General features: G+C 37.9%; 1 protein-coding gene across 2 annotated transcripts in view; it reads right to left on the bottom strand.

Moving 5' to 3' along the window:
• Positions 1–1,542: 1,542 nt before the first annotated feature.
• adamtsl4 (ADAMTS-like 4) overlaps positions 1,543–21,163 on the bottom strand; it is a 67,586-nt gene continuing 47,965 nt past the window's right edge. For both annotated transcript variants that reach the window (XM_073871838.1, XM_073871839.1), the window contains exons 8-17: positions 15,330–15,514; positions 12,349–12,433; positions 9,978–10,220; positions 9,467–9,596; positions 5,420–5,624; positions 5,161–5,334; positions 4,915–5,082; positions 4,657–4,836; positions 4,433–4,577; positions 1,543–4,338 (exon numbers count right to left, since the gene is read on the bottom strand). In XM_073871838.1, the coding sequence (XP_073727939.1) occupies positions 4,208–4,338; positions 4,433–4,577; positions 4,657–4,836; positions 4,915–5,082; positions 5,161–5,334; positions 5,420–5,624; positions 9,467–9,596; positions 9,978–10,220; positions 12,349–12,433; positions 15,330–15,514 (1,646 nt within the window). In that variant the 3' untranslated portion in view covers positions 1,543–4,207. The remainder of the gene's footprint in view (positions 4,339–4,432; positions 4,578–4,656; positions 4,837–4,914; positions 5,083–5,160; positions 5,335–5,419; positions 5,625–9,466; positions 9,597–9,977; positions 10,221–12,348; positions 12,434–15,329; positions 15,515–21,163) is intronic.

Raw genomic sequence — 21,163 nt, 5'->3', positions numbered from 1 at the left:
GTATTCATATATTTATTTTACTTTTTCACTTTTATTTCTATTTTTAATATTCTTTTATATTATATTCATTTTTATGCTATCTATTCTACATTACTTTCTTAATGTTGTTTAATCTTATGTTGGCACTGTATTTTAATGCTGTTATGAGTCACGGTAATGTTGTGAAAGCGTATATTTCCACTGTTTGTGTTTTGTATAAGAGCTGCTAATCTGCTACTAGTCAAATGAAATCTGTAAAGCCAGACATGCCATTGAAATTGCCACTTAGATTATTCAATAAACCATCTTTATTATATATTTACATCACTTTGTTTCCTGCCTGCTGTCTTCCTTCATCTGTTTCTAACTCATGGTTGATTTGAACTTACACCAGAGTTGATATTTGAGTACAGATTTAGTACTATCCTTAATTTCCTGATGGGAAGATGGCAAGTATACGTCATGCGTGTACAGAGATACTCTTGTGCTGTGAGTGGTTTTTAATGTCAGTTGTTTTCTAATTTAATTTCTGTATTAAAAGCCTTCCATTTAATAATCGTGCATGATGCTTGAGAACTGTTGAGCCTCAACAGCGGTCAGACTGCTGTCTTTATGATCTAATTTGGATTTTGGTTGCCACAAATCTGCCCTCCCGTTCACCTGACACCTGTTTATTCTGTGTAAGACTTCAAATACACTTTTCTTGTTTACATTGTTGCATGTTTTTAAAAACCAATCCAGAGAAACCTGTATTAATTTAATACACACCCCTTAAACCTAATTAAACCATTAATAATACTATTGCAAGCTTGTTGCAACTGGCCTCTATGTAGCTTGAATTCAATGATGTCATCAGATGAGTTATTTAATGAAAAATATCTGTTAGATATTTATTATCCTTTTAACATTTGTTTATGAGCCATTTGTAGCTTTTATACTAATAACTATATGGCTTTACTGTCTTCTGCTGTAAAAGAGAGATGTTTTTTTAAACTTTCACCGTACTCAATAAATATTAATTTTTTATTATTAATGGGCTTATTGTATTCTTGTTTATTTTGTGTGTGTGCGCGCACAATTGTGCATTTTTGAATGTGTTACATTTTTTAAATATGTTAAAATGTTTTAAATGTCTTAAATTTCATTCTGTCAAATATGCAGATACCCTGGTCAAATACAGTGTTGGGCAAGTTACATCCAAAGTGTAATACATTATATATTATAAATTACTGTCATTTGAAAGTAATTAGTTACATTACAATGTTACTGTCTCTGAACTGTAATGAGTTACACTATACTTTTGAGTTATTTTCATCAAAATTACAGAAGTATGACCAGGCATTATAAAATGTTAAAATGTAGTTTATTGCTGCTTATAAATCTAGAAGTTATTTGTTGGCCCTCAAGCTTTGAATAGGCACAGTGAAGGCTTATGGCAAAATACAGTAACAATCACTGTCAGAATCATAAACATAGACAAATGATCTGGTAAAAGTCTGGTAAATTATGGTACACATACCAAATTTAAATAAGTTTAAATAAGGCAAATCAGATATCAAAGCAGGAGTTTTAGGTTTGTTTATTATGAATAATGATTCACACATATTATTTCATAACAAAGCAACAAAAATATATCAAAACAAGTTGATCTTGAATTTCCAAAAACTGATCAATTTAAGAAAAAAAATAAATTATATGTATTTTCATAGATAAATAGCTATGTTTCTGGTTTCATATATAAAATGATCTTTCTATCCTTTCAAAGAGTATCAGGTAATTGTTTAAATGTATGTGATACTATACAGAATATATACATAAACTCTCAGACACAACAAACATACATACAAATTCTCAAATCCAATTTTAAAGTTTTTCAGAACCAGAAATCCACCCCTTCTGCAATATTCATTTACGCATTCTGCTCATTTACACACTGTTTCATTTGCATAAGAGGTTGTGGTAGCCTAGTGGTTATAACTATGAACTGTTTCACATGTTTATACATAATAATACTAGATATTATCTAAACCAGAGCTTGATCCCGACACACTGTATGTTGCTTTGGATGAAAAATGACACTTTATATATAACGCTACATCTTAGCAAGTTTAACGTGTTTAAAGTTAATACAAAACACTAGTAATGCTGTCTTAAATGCAGAAGCAGGACTTTGGATTATATATTACAAAACAGGGAATGCACAAACATTTACATCTCATAATAATAATATAAAAACCGGTGGTTTCTGAGTGTTTGAATGGGCATTTATGAATTACATTGTGGGCAAAAAAAAAAAACATTGAACAAACTGGATCCTTAGTGACACACATAATGACTGACACATTCAGCTAAAACTGACCTCAAGTTCATTCTGTAAAAGAATAAAGAATGAATCTCATACGGAGAGCTCTTTATAGCTCAGAAATGATTAAAATATGTCAAATTGTAAAAAACACACGAGAACATATACTGTAATATTTATATTCAAAAGTACTTCCATCATTTGGATAGAAGACATATTAGGGACTGAGGTCAAAGGGAATGTTTTGGGGATATAGGGGCGGTTTCCCGACCAGGGTTTAGATTAATCCAGGACTAGGCCTTAGTTATATTAGGACATTTAAGTAATTTTTACAAACAAACCTTACAAAAAACAATACTTGTGTGAAAACAATAGCACTGATATATGTTAAGATATCTCAGTGCAAGTTTGGCAGCTCAAACATGCATTTTAGTCTGGGACTAGGATAAGCCCTGTCCAGGAAACCGCCCCATAATGTTTATATAAAAGACTGTTGCTGCCATCACATCCTTCAAATTATGTTTACAAATGTGTGTTCAAGTGATTGGGTATAAAAAGATGGACAAAAAGGCACTTTTCAAAAATAGGGTGCAGTTAAAGCACTAATATAACAAAAAAAGCAAAGCATGAACAGGTGTTTGATTTATGATCTGTATTCATTCTAATGCTCTCATAAAGAGTTAAAGGTGCAGTGTGTCAATTTTAGCTGCATCTAGTGGTGATGTTGTGAATTGCAACCAACGGCTCAGTCCACTGCTCACCCCTCGCTTTTGAAAAAACATAGAGAAGCTACGGTAGCCGTCACCAGACAAACATGTCATCGTCGGAGACAACTTAATAAAAAAAGTTTGTCCGTTAAGGGCTTCTGTAGAAACATGGTGGCACAAAATGGCGACTTCCATGTAAGGGGACCCTCTGTGTATGTAGATAAAAGCGTCTCATTCTAAGATAATAAACACATAACGGTTCATTATGAAAGGTCTTTATACACACCTGATAATATAGTTTCTATATTATTTTGCATTCCTGTCAAGAGATCCTTCTAAAAATTACACACTGCACCTTTAAGGGAAATGTAGCTTGCCTCTATAGTTCACACAAGCCTGTCGCCTCATAAACCTGCTACAGTAAATGTTTTTCCTGGAAAATTTCATTTCTATTCTTCATTAACAGTACATAAAATATGTACAAAATAAATACATTTCACATTCGTGAGTAAAACGTAATTATCAGCAATGGCAATTTGCATGCACCATGATTCTTTACTTACTTGGCACGTCCTAAACTCCAACATTCGGGTCAACTTTTACTCACAGGATATCATATGTATTTTACGAGCTGGCTTATTTGTATAATTCGTATGAAGTGTAAATATGTACGATTATTATCAAAACAATAATGATTCCACACCCCTGATCCCGCCCCTACCAACACCACAGGGTGAAAGCACTTGTACAAAAACGTATGAATGTGGTTGTGCGAATAATATGAATTAGCCACTTCATAAAATACGTACGAATGTGTGACAAACGCATGATTGAAACTTCTAGAGTTAAACTTTATCTTCATATAAGTGCCATATAAGAATGTTGACCTGTGACCTCAGTGCATTTGCTTGGATACTGTATCGATTTTAAGGTATGATTGAGTATTTTGGCATCCTCACTGATAGTATAGTGTAGTAAACCGTCTTAGCACTGCTGGTCAGTCTTCATCAATGGAGATAAAGCTACTGGTGAGCACAGTATTTGTAACATTTAAAGGGATCCTGATCTCAGTTCAGATCGGCATTTTCTGCTGAAATTTCATTAAAATATGGTGCAGCCTCTGATTGGCTGGGATAGATGTATGAACTAGTCACTGAGTTTTGGCTCCGCAGTTGATTACAATAAGGTCTGAACACGGTGACCTTTAACCTTTGTAGGATCACTGTCTTTTGGCCCTCTGTGCACTCTGTGTACAGGAAGCACAACAGACGGTCTTGTAATAGGAGTAGACGCAGAGTCGAGCCTGGACCACCGTTACACAGTTATGTCTTCTGTCTTTACAGTTCTCATCTGCAAATAGATCAACAACATTTATTGATATATATATATATATATATATACTTTTTATTCACATACCTAAACATGCAAACATACAAGCACACACCTTCAAACGGACTGCAGGGTATTGTGTTACAAGATTGCTCGTGTGCGGGTTTAGACTCGAGATCGCAGGCCGAGCTATGCTGTTTGTCCACTGTCAGACACCGTATCTCTCGCGTCTGCATGCCATCACCACATGAGCGAGAGCACTGGAGGAGAGAGACAAAGTGAGTGATGGTATAAGAAAAAAATGTGTTACTGGTGATGGGTAGGTAACTTCATTCTCACCGCGCTCCATTCAGTGGTGAACCACTGCGGTTTGCAGGGCTCCAGTTCACATGTCTGTACTGGTGATGGTTTGTCCAGATGTGAACACTCTTTAGTATTGATCACTGTGAAGTCACTTCCTGTCTTCTTCACACAGATGACGTCCCTGCGTTGCGTTCCGTTCCCACACGCGACATTACACTGTTGGACAGAGATGAGTCCAGTGTGAGATGTCCATGTTTAGTTCAATGCAATTTTCTGACCTAAAATCGGTCTCACCTGTCCCCAGGGTCCAGTGTACCAGAGGTTGATGGGTGTACAGGGACCCCCGTTACAGCCCTTCATATCAGCCGGTTTTTCCGACGTGCAATCTCCTTCTCTCTTTCCTCCTCTGGACAAACACACCACCTCTCTCCTCTGGACGCCTGGCCCGCATAACGCAGAACACTGATAGGGAGAGAGAATAACTCGTTATTAAAGCATATATGTGGCAGTACAACATGAATCTGATTGGTAAGTACTCACAGTGCTCGTCCAATCGGTGAAGTACCAGTTTGTGACACAGGGACCCATTTGACAGTCCTCGGTTCGTTGTGGGCGGAGCCTGTCACTGCACTCCCTGTCACTCACAGTGTTTCCAAAGTCACTGACGCAGCGAACGCTCCGGGTTCTCTTTCCAACTCCACAATCCACTGAGCACTGAGGGAAAACAAATATATTCACTAACATTAATTAAACATTCCCATCATTCAGTGGACACCTAAACGTACACGCCCAGTCTTACCGCGCTCCAGTTGGTGCTGATCTCCCAGTGGGAGCAGACACGAGGGTGGCAGATCTGAGTGGAGTTGGGTCGGGTGAGACTTGCACAGCGCTGAGGGTGAACCATTGTAGAGAGATTCCCAAAACTCTGTCTGCACTGGATGTGTCGCTGCTGGACCCCCCGGCCGCAAGAGACACTGCACTCCGACCACTGTCCCATATCCCAGCTATACACACATGCACATACAGGTTAAAGGAATATTTCACTTTCATAAATAATTCTGATCATTTTCTCACCTCTATCTCATCCAAGATGTCTTTCTTTGTTTAAGAAGGGAAAATGATTTTTCTCAATATACATAGTAGACTTTAGTGGACCTCAATAGAGACAGAGCGCAGTTATGCAAATGTGAAAAACACGCCCACCGGGGGGGAAAACAATCCAAACGTCTCCATTGACTTTGTATTGCGAGAGGCCGCCTCCTTGTCATTTCTGGCTTATAACAAAAAAACAGAATAATGCCTAAAAGCTGCTGTGTGACAATATGTACAGCTAACAAGCCAAAGAACCCAGAAATAAGTTTTTATAAGCTGTCGAGCCGTAAAACTCAGCCTTTAAGGAGAATAAAGTGGATCGCCGACTACGTTTCCCCCTATTGGACGCAGTTCTACTAATAGAAGTACTATGAAAAGTTGCCTGTTTCCACTTTTGTGTCTTTAAACGCTCGTTTTTTGAGCTCGACAGGTTATAAAAACTTATTTCTGGGTTTTTTTTGCTTGTTGGCTGTACACCTTGTCACACAGCAGCTTTTAGGTATTATTTTGTTTTTAAGTTTAATCTGTAAATAAGTTTTTATAAGCTGTCGACCCCAAAAAACTAGCGTTTAAAGACACAAAAGTGGATACAGGCAACTTTTCATAGTACTCCTGTTAGTTGGTTATCTGTAATACCAATTATCCACTAAATGGTGCACTTACCTAATTTATAAAAAAAACTGAAGCAAAAAATTATTTATTAATTTTACACTCCGTGTATGTTTTGATAATTCCTTAATAACAAAATTCCTTTACAATAAAATGCAATTATTTCAGCTTTGTTGCTAAAAAATATATTTTTGAAGAAAATATTAATTTAAGTGTTTGTAAGCAGAGAAAAAATATACATAGGATGAAAGTTTTTTCCCATTTTGTTTGTTTGTTTAAAAGCAGTGGGTCTGTTCTTTCATTTGATATATTTGTATGTTTATATATTTTTAGAAGAACATTTTCCTGGAGTTTTTTTTTACTTTTGTGAAAATCACAAAAAATGTTGGCGGGCAACTTTTCAAAAAAGGCTGGTGGCGAATGAGTTAAAATGGTCCGTACATGTGTGCTTTCAATACGTCATGTGTAACCTTTCGAAGTGATTACGTAATACGAACGGTCACGCAGGCACGTCACACAAGTTGTGGTTTAAAAGTACATATTTTTAACTTTTTTGGTAAAAAATGATGATCGTTTTGCTATATAAGACCGTTTAGAGCTTTGAAACTGCAAACCGTTGAGGTCCACTATCATCCGGGCTACGTGTCGTCAATGTGTTTTGTTGCCGTTATTTTTGTGTCCGGTCACAGCTGTGCGCTCTGCTTTAGTCACAACTACCAGATGAAGATCAATAAAACACTCCCAGGAGGTTCACAACAACTTTACAACATGCCCCGGGATATGTTGTGGTGTTGGATGTGACAACAGTCGTCAGAGGAACCCCCAACTACAATTTTATTCTATTCCAAAGGAGTTTGATCAGCAGAATAAAGGATTGCCTTCAAACAGAGATGAAACAAAGATTAATGCTTGCCTAATATTAAATGAATAGTAAAAAGATTTCAAGTAATTCAATAATAATAACTCCTTGAAGAACAATAGGGGACTCCTCACACCTCGGTGCTCGGGCCCTAATAATCAAGTAAACAGTAAGTAATAAAATAAATGAAAAACGGACAAATGAATATAAGATTAAGTAGCAGATTGTTTTTTGATTGACATACAGCTGTCACTTTAAAAGCCTACAGTAATGCGTGAATCCATACGTTCTTAACCACTTTCTCCCTAAACTGTTTTTTTTTTGTAGCCAATGGACATTTTGACTTAATTACGAGCGTATGTGACCGTTCAAGTGCAAGCCTGAAAGGAGATCACAGTTCTGATAGGCGGGCGGCATGTGCACGTTTGTTACCGCTGAGATGTTATTGACAGCAGACTTTCTTTTGTGTCCCAGCAACTTAAGGTCTACAAAACAATAAATTGTAATACATTATGAGACAGCAGGTGCGCCACGCAGGTTTCACAAAGATTTCGCATGTGTATTCTCATGAAAATAACGTATTATAACTTCAGAAATATAGTTGAGATAATGGTTTTATGCGTACTCGGAAGAGGTAATTCACTGTTAACTGTGGGGTGCAAGGCTGTTATGGTAACAGGATACAGCGTGCTATAGAGTTTATTCGCTTTAGTAAATTAAAGCCAAAAATATTCACCAAGTTGTCTACTCTATTTGTAATGACAGATATTATATTTTATTTATTTTTAAGAAAAATATTAATTTCTGGAAATATTTAATACAGAATATGACAAATAGATGGGTTGGCGGTTTACAAACATTACAGGGTGCGCTCGCATCCAGGAGGCAGAAAGCACGATTGGTGAGCTGGTCTGCTACTGCAACAACCTTAATTATTGAAGCTTTCTTTATTGTCTGTCTTTATTTTTACAGTGTTACTGTGATACATGTATGCATTATAATGTTAGGCTAGTAACGTAATAGTCGCATCTACTGGTATGTTAACATCAGGCACCCATCACTGACTCTGTTGGTACTATTATCCACGCAACAACTCCTTGTCAATTTGACTTACAGACACCGCTACTAGCCTACAACACAAGGTACGTCTCTTCTTTCTGCCTCTCGGTTGCGTGCGCAAGCACTGATGACGTCGCCGAGCAACCCATCTATAATGCAGGATCCCCAAAATTTGACATTTTGTTGTTTTTTGCGCTGTTTCGCGACCAAGAACAACAGGAGGCAATGGCTGGCAGCCGACATCTAACTCCAGATTTTACAGACAGCATTTTGTCTTTGTTAAGCCCTCAATTATACTAATAAATGTGATCATTTAGCACATTTGATGTGCTGTGTTCACTGCCAAGACGGACACAAATATGGCGGTGCGCATGGCGGAAGTGACGCCTTTGGTACCCATGAATATGGAGAAAAGTCCTGGAATGTTTTCCTTAAAAAAATCTTTTATTTTCGAATGAAGAAAGAAAGACCTAAACATCCCGGATGAGATGGGAGTGAGTAAATTATCTGGATTTTTGTAAGACATATCATGAAAATCTGACTTTTCCATGTTTAAGTGCTATAATTGGGTCCCCAGTGCTTCTATCAACCTAGAAATTTTGAAAAAGATCAACCCAGTAACTTAGTTTCGGTAAACCATTCTCTGTAAGCATGTAAAAAAATAGGTAATTGAAATTTTGATCCACTTGTGATGTCAGAAGAGGATAATACCGCCCCTTAATCTGCACAATCCAACCACAGCACTGCCATTTAGTGCAGAGATCAGCTCATTTGCATTTTAAAGGACACACCCAAAAACGGCACATTTTTGCTCACACCTACAAAGTGGCAATTTTAACATACTATAATAAATGATCTAGATGAGATTCTGAGCTAAAACTTCAAATACCTACTTTGGGGATACCAAATTTGACATCTTAAAAAGTTTTGTGAAATGTCCCCTTTATATTCATACATTCTAAGAAAGGATGTTTTCATTTTTTAGACTTTTTTGTATTATGCTTTTAACACTTTATTTGTAATTTTAACACATTATGTGTCATTTTGTGTTGATTTTGTGTTAAAAGTAACACAAAATGTCCGTAAACTAACACTGGTGTGTTATTTTGAACACATCCGTTCTAAGAATATAGCTTTACTAAATATGCATGACTATAAAAAAATGCATGACCACATGTTTTTGTTTGCCCCTCAAATTGTCCATGATATGCACACACAATTACTCACAATGGTGGACATGGGTGAATATTGCATAGTTCCTCCTCCGGTGAAGGTTTGGTTGCGGAGTCACACCTCCTCTCGTGGACCTCCTGATCTGTGTGTCTGTTCACACACACAATCTCTCTGTACTGCGAGCCTGCACACAAAAACCACCATTCAAAAGTCTATAAATTCACCACAGGGGGGCGGCAGAGATCAAAATTATGCTCAAAAATCAGGCTAATCAAAAACAGAGACGAGCTGTTGGCAATGCGCTGTAACGCCTTTAAATATACACAAGGAAACTGCCGAGCACGCTGTGTTCCACAGCTCTTCCCATTTGGCTTTCTTTATATGTCAGTGGGCAATGAGTTCATGCTTTCTGGCCAGCCAGCTCTCGTATTAGATGTAAACACACCGTTAATCCTCTATCTTCAGGTTTGAAGATGTTTGAACTTGTATCAGTCGTGTGTGTGTGTGGTGAAAACGTGTGTCAAATCTATTGATGAGAAAAAAAGTCACAATAGTCTCCTCTGACCTTTGCCACAGCTAGCAGTGCATTCTGTTAATGCGCCCCGACGCCACACGAAAGGAGGCTGACTGTCCAACGGGAGGTCTGTGCGTGGAGGGATCCTGGCATTACGAGGAGGTCCAGAGCCCTGTGGGCGGGGCCTCTCGGATGGCCATCGATCAGATGATGAGGAAGATGATGAGGAGGATGTTAAAGAAAAGTGAGGTGAGGAGGGAACGGGAGGAAAAGCGGCAGGGATCTCAACGGCACCTAAAAACAGAGAGAGAGAGAGAGAGAGAGAGAGAGAGAGAGAGAAGCATGATCGACTCAAAAAAAATTTAAAACAAAGGGAGCTTCCTTCCTAGACAACATCGAAGGCTACTACAAAATTTAGCTTCAAAATTCAAATTAGCAACTTGTGTGTCAAAGACTGATAGACCGATTCTGTCAAACTGGTCTTATTCCCATAACTTTAGGGAAAGAGTTCATATTATATTTGAACAATTGACTATTTTAAACAATATTTATGTGTGCGGGTTATGTAATTATTAAAGGTGCAGTGTGTAATTTTTAAAAGGATCTCTTGACAGAAATGCAAAATAATATAGAAACTATATTATATGGGGTGTATAAAGACCTTTCATAATGAACCGTTATGTGTTTAATGCCTTAAAACGAGACATTTTCATCTACATACACAGAGGGTCCCCTTACATGGAAGTCAAGATTTTGTGCCATCCACCCCATCACCTAACTTTCAGTTAGGAAATCTATCCCAGTAAAAGAGGGGGGAGTACTTTGGGTTTGAGTACTTTTCGGACAGCACGCCAAAAGATGCTTTATTACCGTATTGATTACATGTTTATGCGAACTCATGAACAAGACTTTCAAATTGCAGAGCTTTTAAACTTGACTTTAGTATCAGGCACAAATCACTCCAATGCCAAGCGTCAAAACCATGAGCTTCAATTTATGAGGTTCTTTTAAAGTTAGGATGACCCTTTAGTTTGTTTATGAAGCCAGCCTGTGATGGTTTGCTAGTCTGAGGTGTTTACGCCTGGTCTATACAGGGTTCCCACACCTTAGTTAACTTCAAATTCAAGGACCTTTCAATTACTTTCCAGGTCTAATACCCTCAAATTTAAGGACTAAATGTGGGACACATTTCAAGTGAGAGCAAGGTTACCTCATGTTACCTTTAAAGGTACATTGTTACAGTTCCCTTTCAAGGAACTCGCGCTGCGTCACTGCGGTGACACTTTGAGGACTCCAAAGGTAAGTGCGTCTGAATGTATATATCAAATTCAACCAATGGTGAAGCTTAACAACAAAGACAGGGTGACGCGGGAGCCAGGAATTATATCGCTATCTGAAATACTGCCAAAGACGGCGTTACAGGGACGCAGGAAGTATGGCAAGGGAGACGCAGCCCTCTTCTTAGGGAACAACAGTTACATACGTAACCACAGACATTTTCATGTGTCAAACCCAACTATGCAAAAAAGCATTTTGGTATGAATCAACATTCACATATAGAAGATATAAGCATTTGAAGCGAACAGTTTAGCACGTGTGCTTAACAGTCTAGAATTTTGCATAAAATAGCTTCAAGCACTTTCAATGACCTGTATCTATATATGAAGAGTTTCGTTGCAAAACGAGATAACCACCATTTTTTTAATTGTTCAGAAATCTCGTTTTTTGGTTGTGGATTCCAATAAATTTCAATTCAACTGCAGTTGGTTGGTTTTGATTTAGACCTTCATAACTTAAAAAATACAGCTAAGTAGCACTATAAAACAAAATAATAACATGATAACAAAATAATAAACATGTTTTGATAAAAATTAAATGCATTAAATATACACACATTCATATAAAGTACAGCAGTTCTTCAGTGAAGAGCAGAGAGTGATTATATTTAGAGATGAATTAGGTTACTGTAGCTTTAAGATGTGAAAGTGATCGCTCTGTACACGTACACTGATGACAGACAGCTGTGTGCGCGCGTCAGGTGTGCGCAGACAAGAGCAGCTGTGAGGAAAATAAAAGTTTAACTATCAAAACTTTAAAACTTTCGGCATAAGGATGCAATTGTCTGCGATAGATATGTGTTGTATACGCTGTTTGATGGGGATGTGAAGATGCGTCACGCTGTTAGGTCCGCAGCGCGTCCTCATAGAACATACACATATCTCTGTAAAGGCAAAGAGAAAAATACAAATCTGCACGTCGCACATGAGCAACGGGTTATAAAAATGCTCGCACTGCGTAAAAATTGTCTCTAATTGCAGCTGCATTCAGGATTCCAATGATGACAAAAGTAAACAGAAAGATCGGTTCATGAGACAGGCAGAGAGAGAGAGAGAGAGAGAGGGAGAGAGAGATGAAAACTCACTGATTTCTCTGAGTTCTTCCCGTTTCTCCACAGGGATGTAATATTCATAGTCTATGCCCGGATTCTGCTTGTGGAAAATAATATACAGTGAGAAAAAGAAAAGCGAAACTGGTTAATAAACCACACAGCACTGTTTCACTCCATGACTGCATTCCATTCAGTATCTGCCATATATCACTGATGTGAAGGAAGGACACATAAAACCTTCACATTCACATACTGAACACTCATTTACATACAACATGGAAATACATTAAAATGCAATGTTGGAATCATAATTCTTCACAGTTTTACACTGAACAGATCTTCATCTGATATTGAAACGCGTCATACTGTAGAGACCTTTCCCAGAATCCACATATAATGTTGTGACTTAGTTTCTCATGAACATTTTTCTCTTACAATCTTACAATTAAACTGACTTCTGACCCTCTTAAAGCAAAAAATGTAAAGCTGTCACTAGTGCAGAAAGTACAACTTTGTACCTAAAGAGTTCCCATTAGTACCTCAAATACACATATCAGTACATAAATGGTACATATTAAGACATTTTTAAGGGGTACTGCCCTAATGACAGCTTTTGTACTTTTGTTGAGATCTGTCACATGCTGCTTTACCCCGAGATAAATTGTACTCTGTAAATGTAAATGTAGCGCACTAACAATGGAAATCGATGAGGCGAGACATTTCAGAGCGTTTAAAGCAGAAATCTAAAGCTTGTTGTTTTTGTCAGAGCACTTTACAAATTCAATAGAAACGTAATCGTCACTGTAGCGAGGGGACGAGTGTCGTATTACTGAAATTAACTGAATTCCTGTGGGCTGAGGATCTTCAGTGGTGACAGACATGACACAGATGTTGTCAATATGGTGTAACATCTACTGTATCTGCAACATTCCTTTAAATCCAGTGTTTCTCAACCAGGGGGCCGGGACCACTAGGAAGCCTCAACAAACTTCCATAACTTAAATGAAGACAAAACAAGTGTTAAATAAGCGCTATTGATTGCGTTTTGTCACTATGTTGTTTCAGACGATGATGTGTTTGTCCTGCGATGGCTGTGGTAGCTTCATTATGCGTATTGAAATAGAGGGGTGAGCTGTGGACATAGCACCTTTAACCACAGCAGCTCTCGGGTTAGCCCGACTCTCTAACCACTAGGCTACAACTGCCCCAACATGATGTGATTGGCTAGCGGCTATATCAGTGCAAATCTCATGGGTTCGATCCCCAGGGAACACACACGTTCGCTGCATCAGATATCGTGTACTGTGACAGTACGTACGGAAGTTCGATTTCCGGACTATAAGAGTATAAGCCGCATCATTCAAAAATGCACAATTTAGACGAAATAACACATAAGTCACAGTGGACTATACATCGCGTTGATTTAGAAAATTATTTCACAAAATCCAAGCCGAAGAACAGACATTTAATCTGGAAGTTATTCAACTAAACAATAGCAGACAGAACAGCAGGCTGAATAGATGTCTGTACATTAAAGTAATATTATTTAAATGATAAACCATAGCAAGCATATACAACTTACCAGGAAGGTTGAATAGGCTAAATTAACCGAACAAGCCAACTAGCGTGAAGTTCGCATACTCGTCATTACACATCACTGAATCCATTGAATTACATAAATACAGAAGCAGCATATAGCCGACTCTCACAGCTGTAGACAGTAATGATGTCTCTTGCCTCATAAATGTCAAAATTAATTCATATTGATTTACAAAGCGCACCTGACTATAAGACGCAACACCAGCCAAGTAAAAAAACTTGACTTATAGACCGAAAAATACAATACTGCTTTATTGTTAAAAGACTAAGTTCTGTATAGTGTTTTTATTGTCATGTCACCTGTATGTCCTTTGACCTAAAACGTTATTTGAACAACCGCAATTATAATTTATGTATGCGTTGTTTAGCCAGTACAATTAAATCATGAGGGATACATTTATTGGTACCTAAATCACTTAAAGAGGTTCATAGATTTCTGATATTTTTCACTATTTTGAATTTAGTGGCTCCTCAGCTCGCATGGACTCATGGAAGAGTAAAGTGTCCATCAAATGCGCAAATCTCTTAATGTTTTTCGAAAATAATATTCGGACATACTACTGCACTCGCATACTGATTTTTGATTACTTTATAGTATGGAAGTAGGAGATTTAAGACACAGCGATTGATAAAATGTTTACAGTGAAAGTCCCTTTGGATAAAAACATCTGCAAAATGCATACAGTATTTTTCGGTCTATAGGTCGCGTTTTTTTCATATCTTTGCTGGTGCTGCGTCTTATAGTCAGGTGAATTAGTTTGACATTCATGAGGCAAGACACATCATTACTGTCTACAGCTGCGAGAGTTCGCTATATGCTGCTTCGGTATTTATGTAATTCAATGGATTTAGTAATGTGGAATGACGAGTGTGTGAACTTCACGCCAGTTGGCTTGTTCGGTTAATTTAGCCTATTCAACCTTCCAGGTAAGTTCTGTATGCTATGGTTTATCATTTAAATAACTGGTTATATTACTTTAACGTACAGACATCTATTCAGCCTGCTATTCTGTCTGCTATTGTTTAGTTGAATAACTTGCCTTTCCAGATTAAATATCTTATATATGTTATTTCGTCTTAATGACGCATTTTTGAATGATGCGGCTTATAGTCCGGAAAGTACGGTAAATGTTAAATCTTAATTTGTTTAAAATGATCACTTTTTTAAATAAAAAGGGAAAATCTTTGATAGCTTTAAACAAAAGTTCAGAAGGATTAGGGCTCATGAATCTCATCAATTAAAAACATACGAGAGTATAAACACCTGGTGACCTCAATCTATCCATTACTCCAACCTCCTTCTTCTCTCTAGAGTTCGTGCTCCATCACAAAAGTGAGCCAAACCCGTCTACCTTTTTCCACATGATCCTGAAATATTATATGACCGTGTGTGTGTGTATGTGTGTTCTTACATATAACTGCAGTTGGGCGGTTGTAGGTCCAGGTGCGGTCAGAGACTCGCCTTTCTCTTCCCCCTGCTCCTGAGAAACAGCTTTTGGGCGGCTGTACAGAAAGGTGGTCCCTCCGGCCTGATACTCGCCTGGTGGATCGACCGCCCACCGTCCGTTCACCACAGATTGACCCGTTCCACTGCGCAGGGCTGCACAGACACACATATCAAAATTCATTAACTTGTTTCTTAAAATGTAAATGCTGCTCTTTTGCATACAATAAAGACATCTGTCAAACTCCAAAAAGAGTCCATTCGACTTCTAGTTCAGGTTTTCTGAAGCTCTGTGTGAAACTGAAGTCAACTTAAGCACTATTCACTGACTTATCACATTTCTCCCTACACCGGAGCTTTTAAATTCCCTTTTGTAGCTATTATAGTTATATTTCAAGCTTTATATAATGTATAATGATACAGCTTGGAAAAGTGGGTAGGGGCTGTTTTATGGTCCTTTGGTCCATATTGGACCTTTATCACTAGTGCCTGGCCACGAGAGGTTTTCATTGGGAAAGAGCAGTTTAAACATTCAGCTTAAATCTTTATTACTTTTCTGTGGTTTCAATACTACTTTTGACTTTACAGATTTCTCTGATCCGTTCCCTGGTTTGATAACTAGAATCTGATTTGGTAAGTTGCTCCACATTTAAAGCTGTTTTTAGCTGTCGATAATTACAGATCTGAATTGTGCCCGTAAGGCTCTGAAAATCTTGATGTTTTATGAGTTTCCTACCATAATCACACATCATAGGCAATTAGGAATTTACAGAGCTCTTTCAGATTGAGTTCAACAACACGTGTCAATGAAAGAGGAATGAAAGGGCAAGGATATTAGGACACTAAAATTATATAGCCTACTACACAATACCTAAATTTACACATGTACATCATTCATTACTAAAATCTAGGTCATGATTTTCTTTTAAAGGGGACCGGTTACACCCTTTAACAAAGTCTTGATTTAGTTTTTTAGGTGTCAATTAGAATAGGTTTTCATGCTTGGTTGTTCAAAAAAATGCCAAAAAAAAAATTATTGCAGCATCTCTCTTCCTAATCTATTCTGTTGTAGCTCCTGTCTCTTTAAATCACCCCCTCAAGCTGAGGTAAAGACGGATCACCCACTGTGTTGGAAGTGTACCACCCCTTAACCGTGAGGTTTAGTTTTATAGGTATAAGCACTAAAAATGGCCTCACTTTTGCCGTATCGATTTAAGCTCAAGTCAGATAACCAATGTATAGAATTGAATTTTTCAACTCTGGCCCAAAAAGTCCACTTTCCTGCTAAGTTTAGCTCAAACCCTAACAAAACTCTTCTGAACAAGCTAAACAAGGTCTTTAGGAATGGGGGTTGTGGCTAGAATGGATACAGCAACAGCTGAAATCTTGTGAACTTCTCGCCGGATGAGTGCCGTTTTCATCCTAATCCTACGCCCAAACCTAACCCTTAACCCAACATCTTGTGATATTTAGGCAGTAGCTGTATCCCATCTAGCCAGAATCGCTGCTTTTGTCCTAATCCTTTTCCAAACCTAACCATAAACCCAACATCTCGTGAGAATGAGGCCTTATCTGTGTCTTAACTAGCATGAACTGCTGTTTTTTATCCTAATACTACCCCCAAACCTAACCCTAAACCCAACATCTCACCAGATTTAGGCCGGAGCTGTATCCCATCTAGCCAGAACCACTGCTTTCATCCTACTCTTACCCCTAACCTAACCCTAAACCCAACATCTCACCAGATTTAGGCCGGAGCTGTATCCCATCTAGCCAGAACCACTGCTTTCATCCTAATCTTACCCCAAACCTAACCATAAACCCAACATCTCACCAGATTTAGGCCGGCGCTGTATCCCATCTAGCCAGAACCGCTGCTTTCATCCTACCCCCTAAACCTAACCCTAAACTCAACATCTTGTGAGATTTAGGCTGTAGGTGTATCCCATCTAGCCAGAACCGCTGCTTTCATCCTACCCCCTAAACCTAACCCTAAACTCAACATCTTGTGAGATTTAGGCTGTAGGTGTATCCCTTTAAGCCAGAACCGCTGCTTTTATCCTAATCCTACCCTCAAACCTAACCCTAAACCCAACATCTCGCGACATTTAGACGGTAGTTGTATCCCTTCTAGCAAGAACCGCTGCTTTCATCCTAATCCTACCCCCAAACCTAACCATAAACCCAACATCTCATGCAATTTAGGCAGTAGCTGTATCTCTTCTAGCAAGAACCACTGCTTTCATCCTAATCCTACCCCAAACCTAACCATAAACCCAACATCTCACCAGATTTAGGCCGTAGCTGTATCCCATCTAGCCAGAACCACTGCTTTCATCCTACTCCTACCATCAAACCTAACCATAAACCCAACATCTCACCAGATTTTTTTAGCCAGAACTGCTGCTTTCATCCTACCCCCTAAACCTAACCCTAAACTCAACATCTTGTGAGATTTAGGTTGTATGTGTATCCCATCTAGCCAGAACCGCTGTTCTCATCCTACCCAAACCTAACCCCAAACCCAACATCTCATGAGATTTAGGCCATAGCTCTATCCCTTCTAGCCAGAACCGCTGCTATCATCATAATCCTTCCCCCAAACCTAACCATAAACCCAATGTCTTGTGAGATTTAGGCCGTGGCTGTATCCCTTCTAGCCAGAACCGCTGCTTTCATCCTAATCCTAACCCCAGACCTAACCATAAACCCAACATCTGGTGAGATTCAGGCTGTAACTGTATCCCATCTAGCCTAAACCAGGAATAGGTGTGTAGATCAACTCTTGTATGATATCTCTTGGTCCATGATGTCATACATACTGTTCTACCCGAAGGCCTTGTAGATCGATCATCCAATTTTTTTGCTTATGCCTTGGAGGGAGTTATTTAAATGAATGAAATTGTGACATCACAATATGCAGAATAAATGTATCCTAACGTCCGTTGTAGCTCTGGAAATTTGTTTTCTGTTCAAGAGAATATCTCCCTTTGGAGTACATTTTGTATGATTTGTAACTTTGCAGATCTTTTTATGTAAAATCTTTTATTGTGCACAAATCTGAAAAAGCATAGTAGGACCCCTTTAAGGTTTTTAAATGTTAGATAAGTCACACACGCTGTGTGGAAAAAAGTAATTTAGTGCATATATAATACCACCCAGAATAAACCTCAGTTGGACTAAATATTATGATTAAGATGAAATGCCAGAAATGACCAAGAACAAATTATCAGTGCTATGCTTTTCAGATTTATATATTATTGTTATGTCAACTATTGTCTTTATTATAATGGCAGAGGCAGAGAGAATATCAGAGAGGCAATGGAGCAAAAAAAAAAAAAACAGTACCGCAAGTGTAACTTTCTGTTTGGTCTACATTCAACTTTCTGCCTTCAAGGCACAATCACACACGAAAGCACAAAGACAGAAACAGAGCGGGTGTGCAGAGATACAAACACAGACATGTCCTACATGACCTAATCCTGCATTAAACCCAGTGAGGTCCTGAAACCTTACACACATACGGCTGTCTTTCATGAGGATGTGCATTCCTGAGTCGTGTTCAGGCTAATATTAAGGTTGAATATATCAGAAACACGCCAAAAACAATGCATCATGAAGACCGATCTAATGAGAGAATTATCATCAATCAACTTTCTGAATGAAGGTGTTCCTCCGTTTTCACAGCAGCTGTGATGAATTTGAAACCTGATTTTCATTTCTTCTTGTTTATAAGCTGGGTATTTGGCAGGAGGTCACAGCTTGGCTTTGGTCTCTGTAAGCTCGGTGGTGTTCTTGAAACAATGCTGAATTCATGGTTGTCTCACACCAGCAGCTCCAAACATACCTATATCTGTGAGTTTACGTGTGTTCACACACATACACGCACACACACTCGTAAATGTCATGCCCTACGTCATAGAAAAAAACCTTTTACCTTCTATTGTTTGTAAATCAGGCTAATTTATGAGCTTACCTACCATGCGTCTTAAATGAATGGTTTAAAAGTGAAAAAAACACAATGAAATGAAAAGCAGTCTTTGTGACTCTTGAGCTATTTCAAACTCTTTAAACTATATGATAGCATCTTTATGTGCCTATTTTTTTCATATACAAATGCAAAAGAGATTTAAGAGCAATGGCAGGAAAAGATTTTCAGTGGAACAATATAACAAGTCATATAGGCGTGGTTTCCCGGACAGGGCTTATACTAGATTAAAATGCATGTTTGAGCTGTCTAAATTTGAAAACATCTTGTACAGATATAACTAAACATATATCAGTGCCATTGTTTTTGTATTTTCCTTGACTTCAACTACAGTTGTACAAATATTAATTGTCATTAAAATGTCATTAAGCATTAATACTCTGTCAAATAGTTTTCTAACACCGTCATAAATATTTTTCTTGACCTCAGCTACAGTGGTAGAAGTATAATTTGTCATTAAAATGTAATTAAGTGTTAATACTCTGTCAAATTGATTTATAAAAATGTCATACAATCAACCATTTAATAATAATAATAATAATACAAATAAAATTAATAAATTATATTTTATTGTATTCGGAGACAGTTTCACTTAAAATTAAATGAAAACAGTACAATAATAGGTTAAGCCATGCAGCGTTGGGTCCATATCTCTGCAAAAACAGTTAATTACATTAAATTAATTAAATGTTTTGTTAGTTTATTTTATGTCAGAAAATTTCAAAACCCTCTTTGTGACAAAGAACAAGTTCTATTAGTTGTCAGTTTTTTATGTATTGTGCACAAACATAAAGTATAATCTTTTGATATGTCTGTTGCATTTTCTTAAGATATTTAAGATTATTTGACAGAGTATTAAAGCAACACTATGTCGTTTTTTTACCTTTAAATAATGTCTCTAAAATTATTTCAGTGATAGAACAACTTTTAACTGGACAAATTGTACTGTTGCTGCAACCTGAGCAACCTCCTAGCTGCTACAAGCACACTCTGAAAGCGGCGGTGGAGGGTAGAGCACACAGCCCCGCCCCTCCCCCTGCCTGCAGAAGAGTGTCTGATACCAGGCACTGTTGCGCTTTTCAACCACATGGGGGAGCTGTAAGTCATTTTTACATGGAAACTACATAGTGTTGCTTTAACACTTATTGACATTTAAATGACATTATAAAACGGGCCGTTCTGGTTCTTTATTCTGATTGGTTGAAACGCATTCTAAGCCGTGATAAAATACCCCAGTAACCCCACGGTTCAGACCGCATTACATAAGTATCACTGCGCCACTGTTGCTGCGTACTGATTTATGAAAATAAACACCACAGTCTTTAATCATATTTTTATTTTTTCTACAATTGCACAATTATGGTGATATCCAGATAAATGTAAATAAATATTGTTGAGTCATCTCGTCAATAAAGAGAAAACGTTCTCTGAAAAGTTTCTAACTCAAATTCATACGTCTGCTATTATCCACTGGGTGGCGATCTTACCCAACTTAAACACTGACGCATTCACTCAACACTGAAAACAGCAGCTTCGAGTTGTGTCCTAAAACGTCCCTTAGCTGTTATAAAATGCACTGGTAACCCACTGCTTCTTGGGGCTTATTGCTTTAGTTCAATGTAATGTTTACCCATAAAGCTAGGTAGTTTCTTAGGTTTTCTTATGTCATGTTTATGACAGATTTATGACAAGTTATGATGTACTGATTTATGTCAAGTTGTCATAACAAAGACATCTCAAACAATGTCATCTTTGCATTAAAAATGACATAATTGAACAAATGACACATCATGTCATGATTATGAACGTGTGACCCC

This window comes from Misgurnus anguillicaudatus, chromosome 10 (genome assembly GCF_027580225.2).
Source record: "Misgurnus anguillicaudatus chromosome 10, ASM2758022v2, whole genome shotgun sequence".
Lineage (NCBI taxonomy): Eukaryota > Metazoa > Chordata > Actinopteri > Cypriniformes > Cobitidae > Misgurnus > Misgurnus anguillicaudatus.
This window is presented reverse-complemented; position numbering and strand designations above follow the sequence as displayed.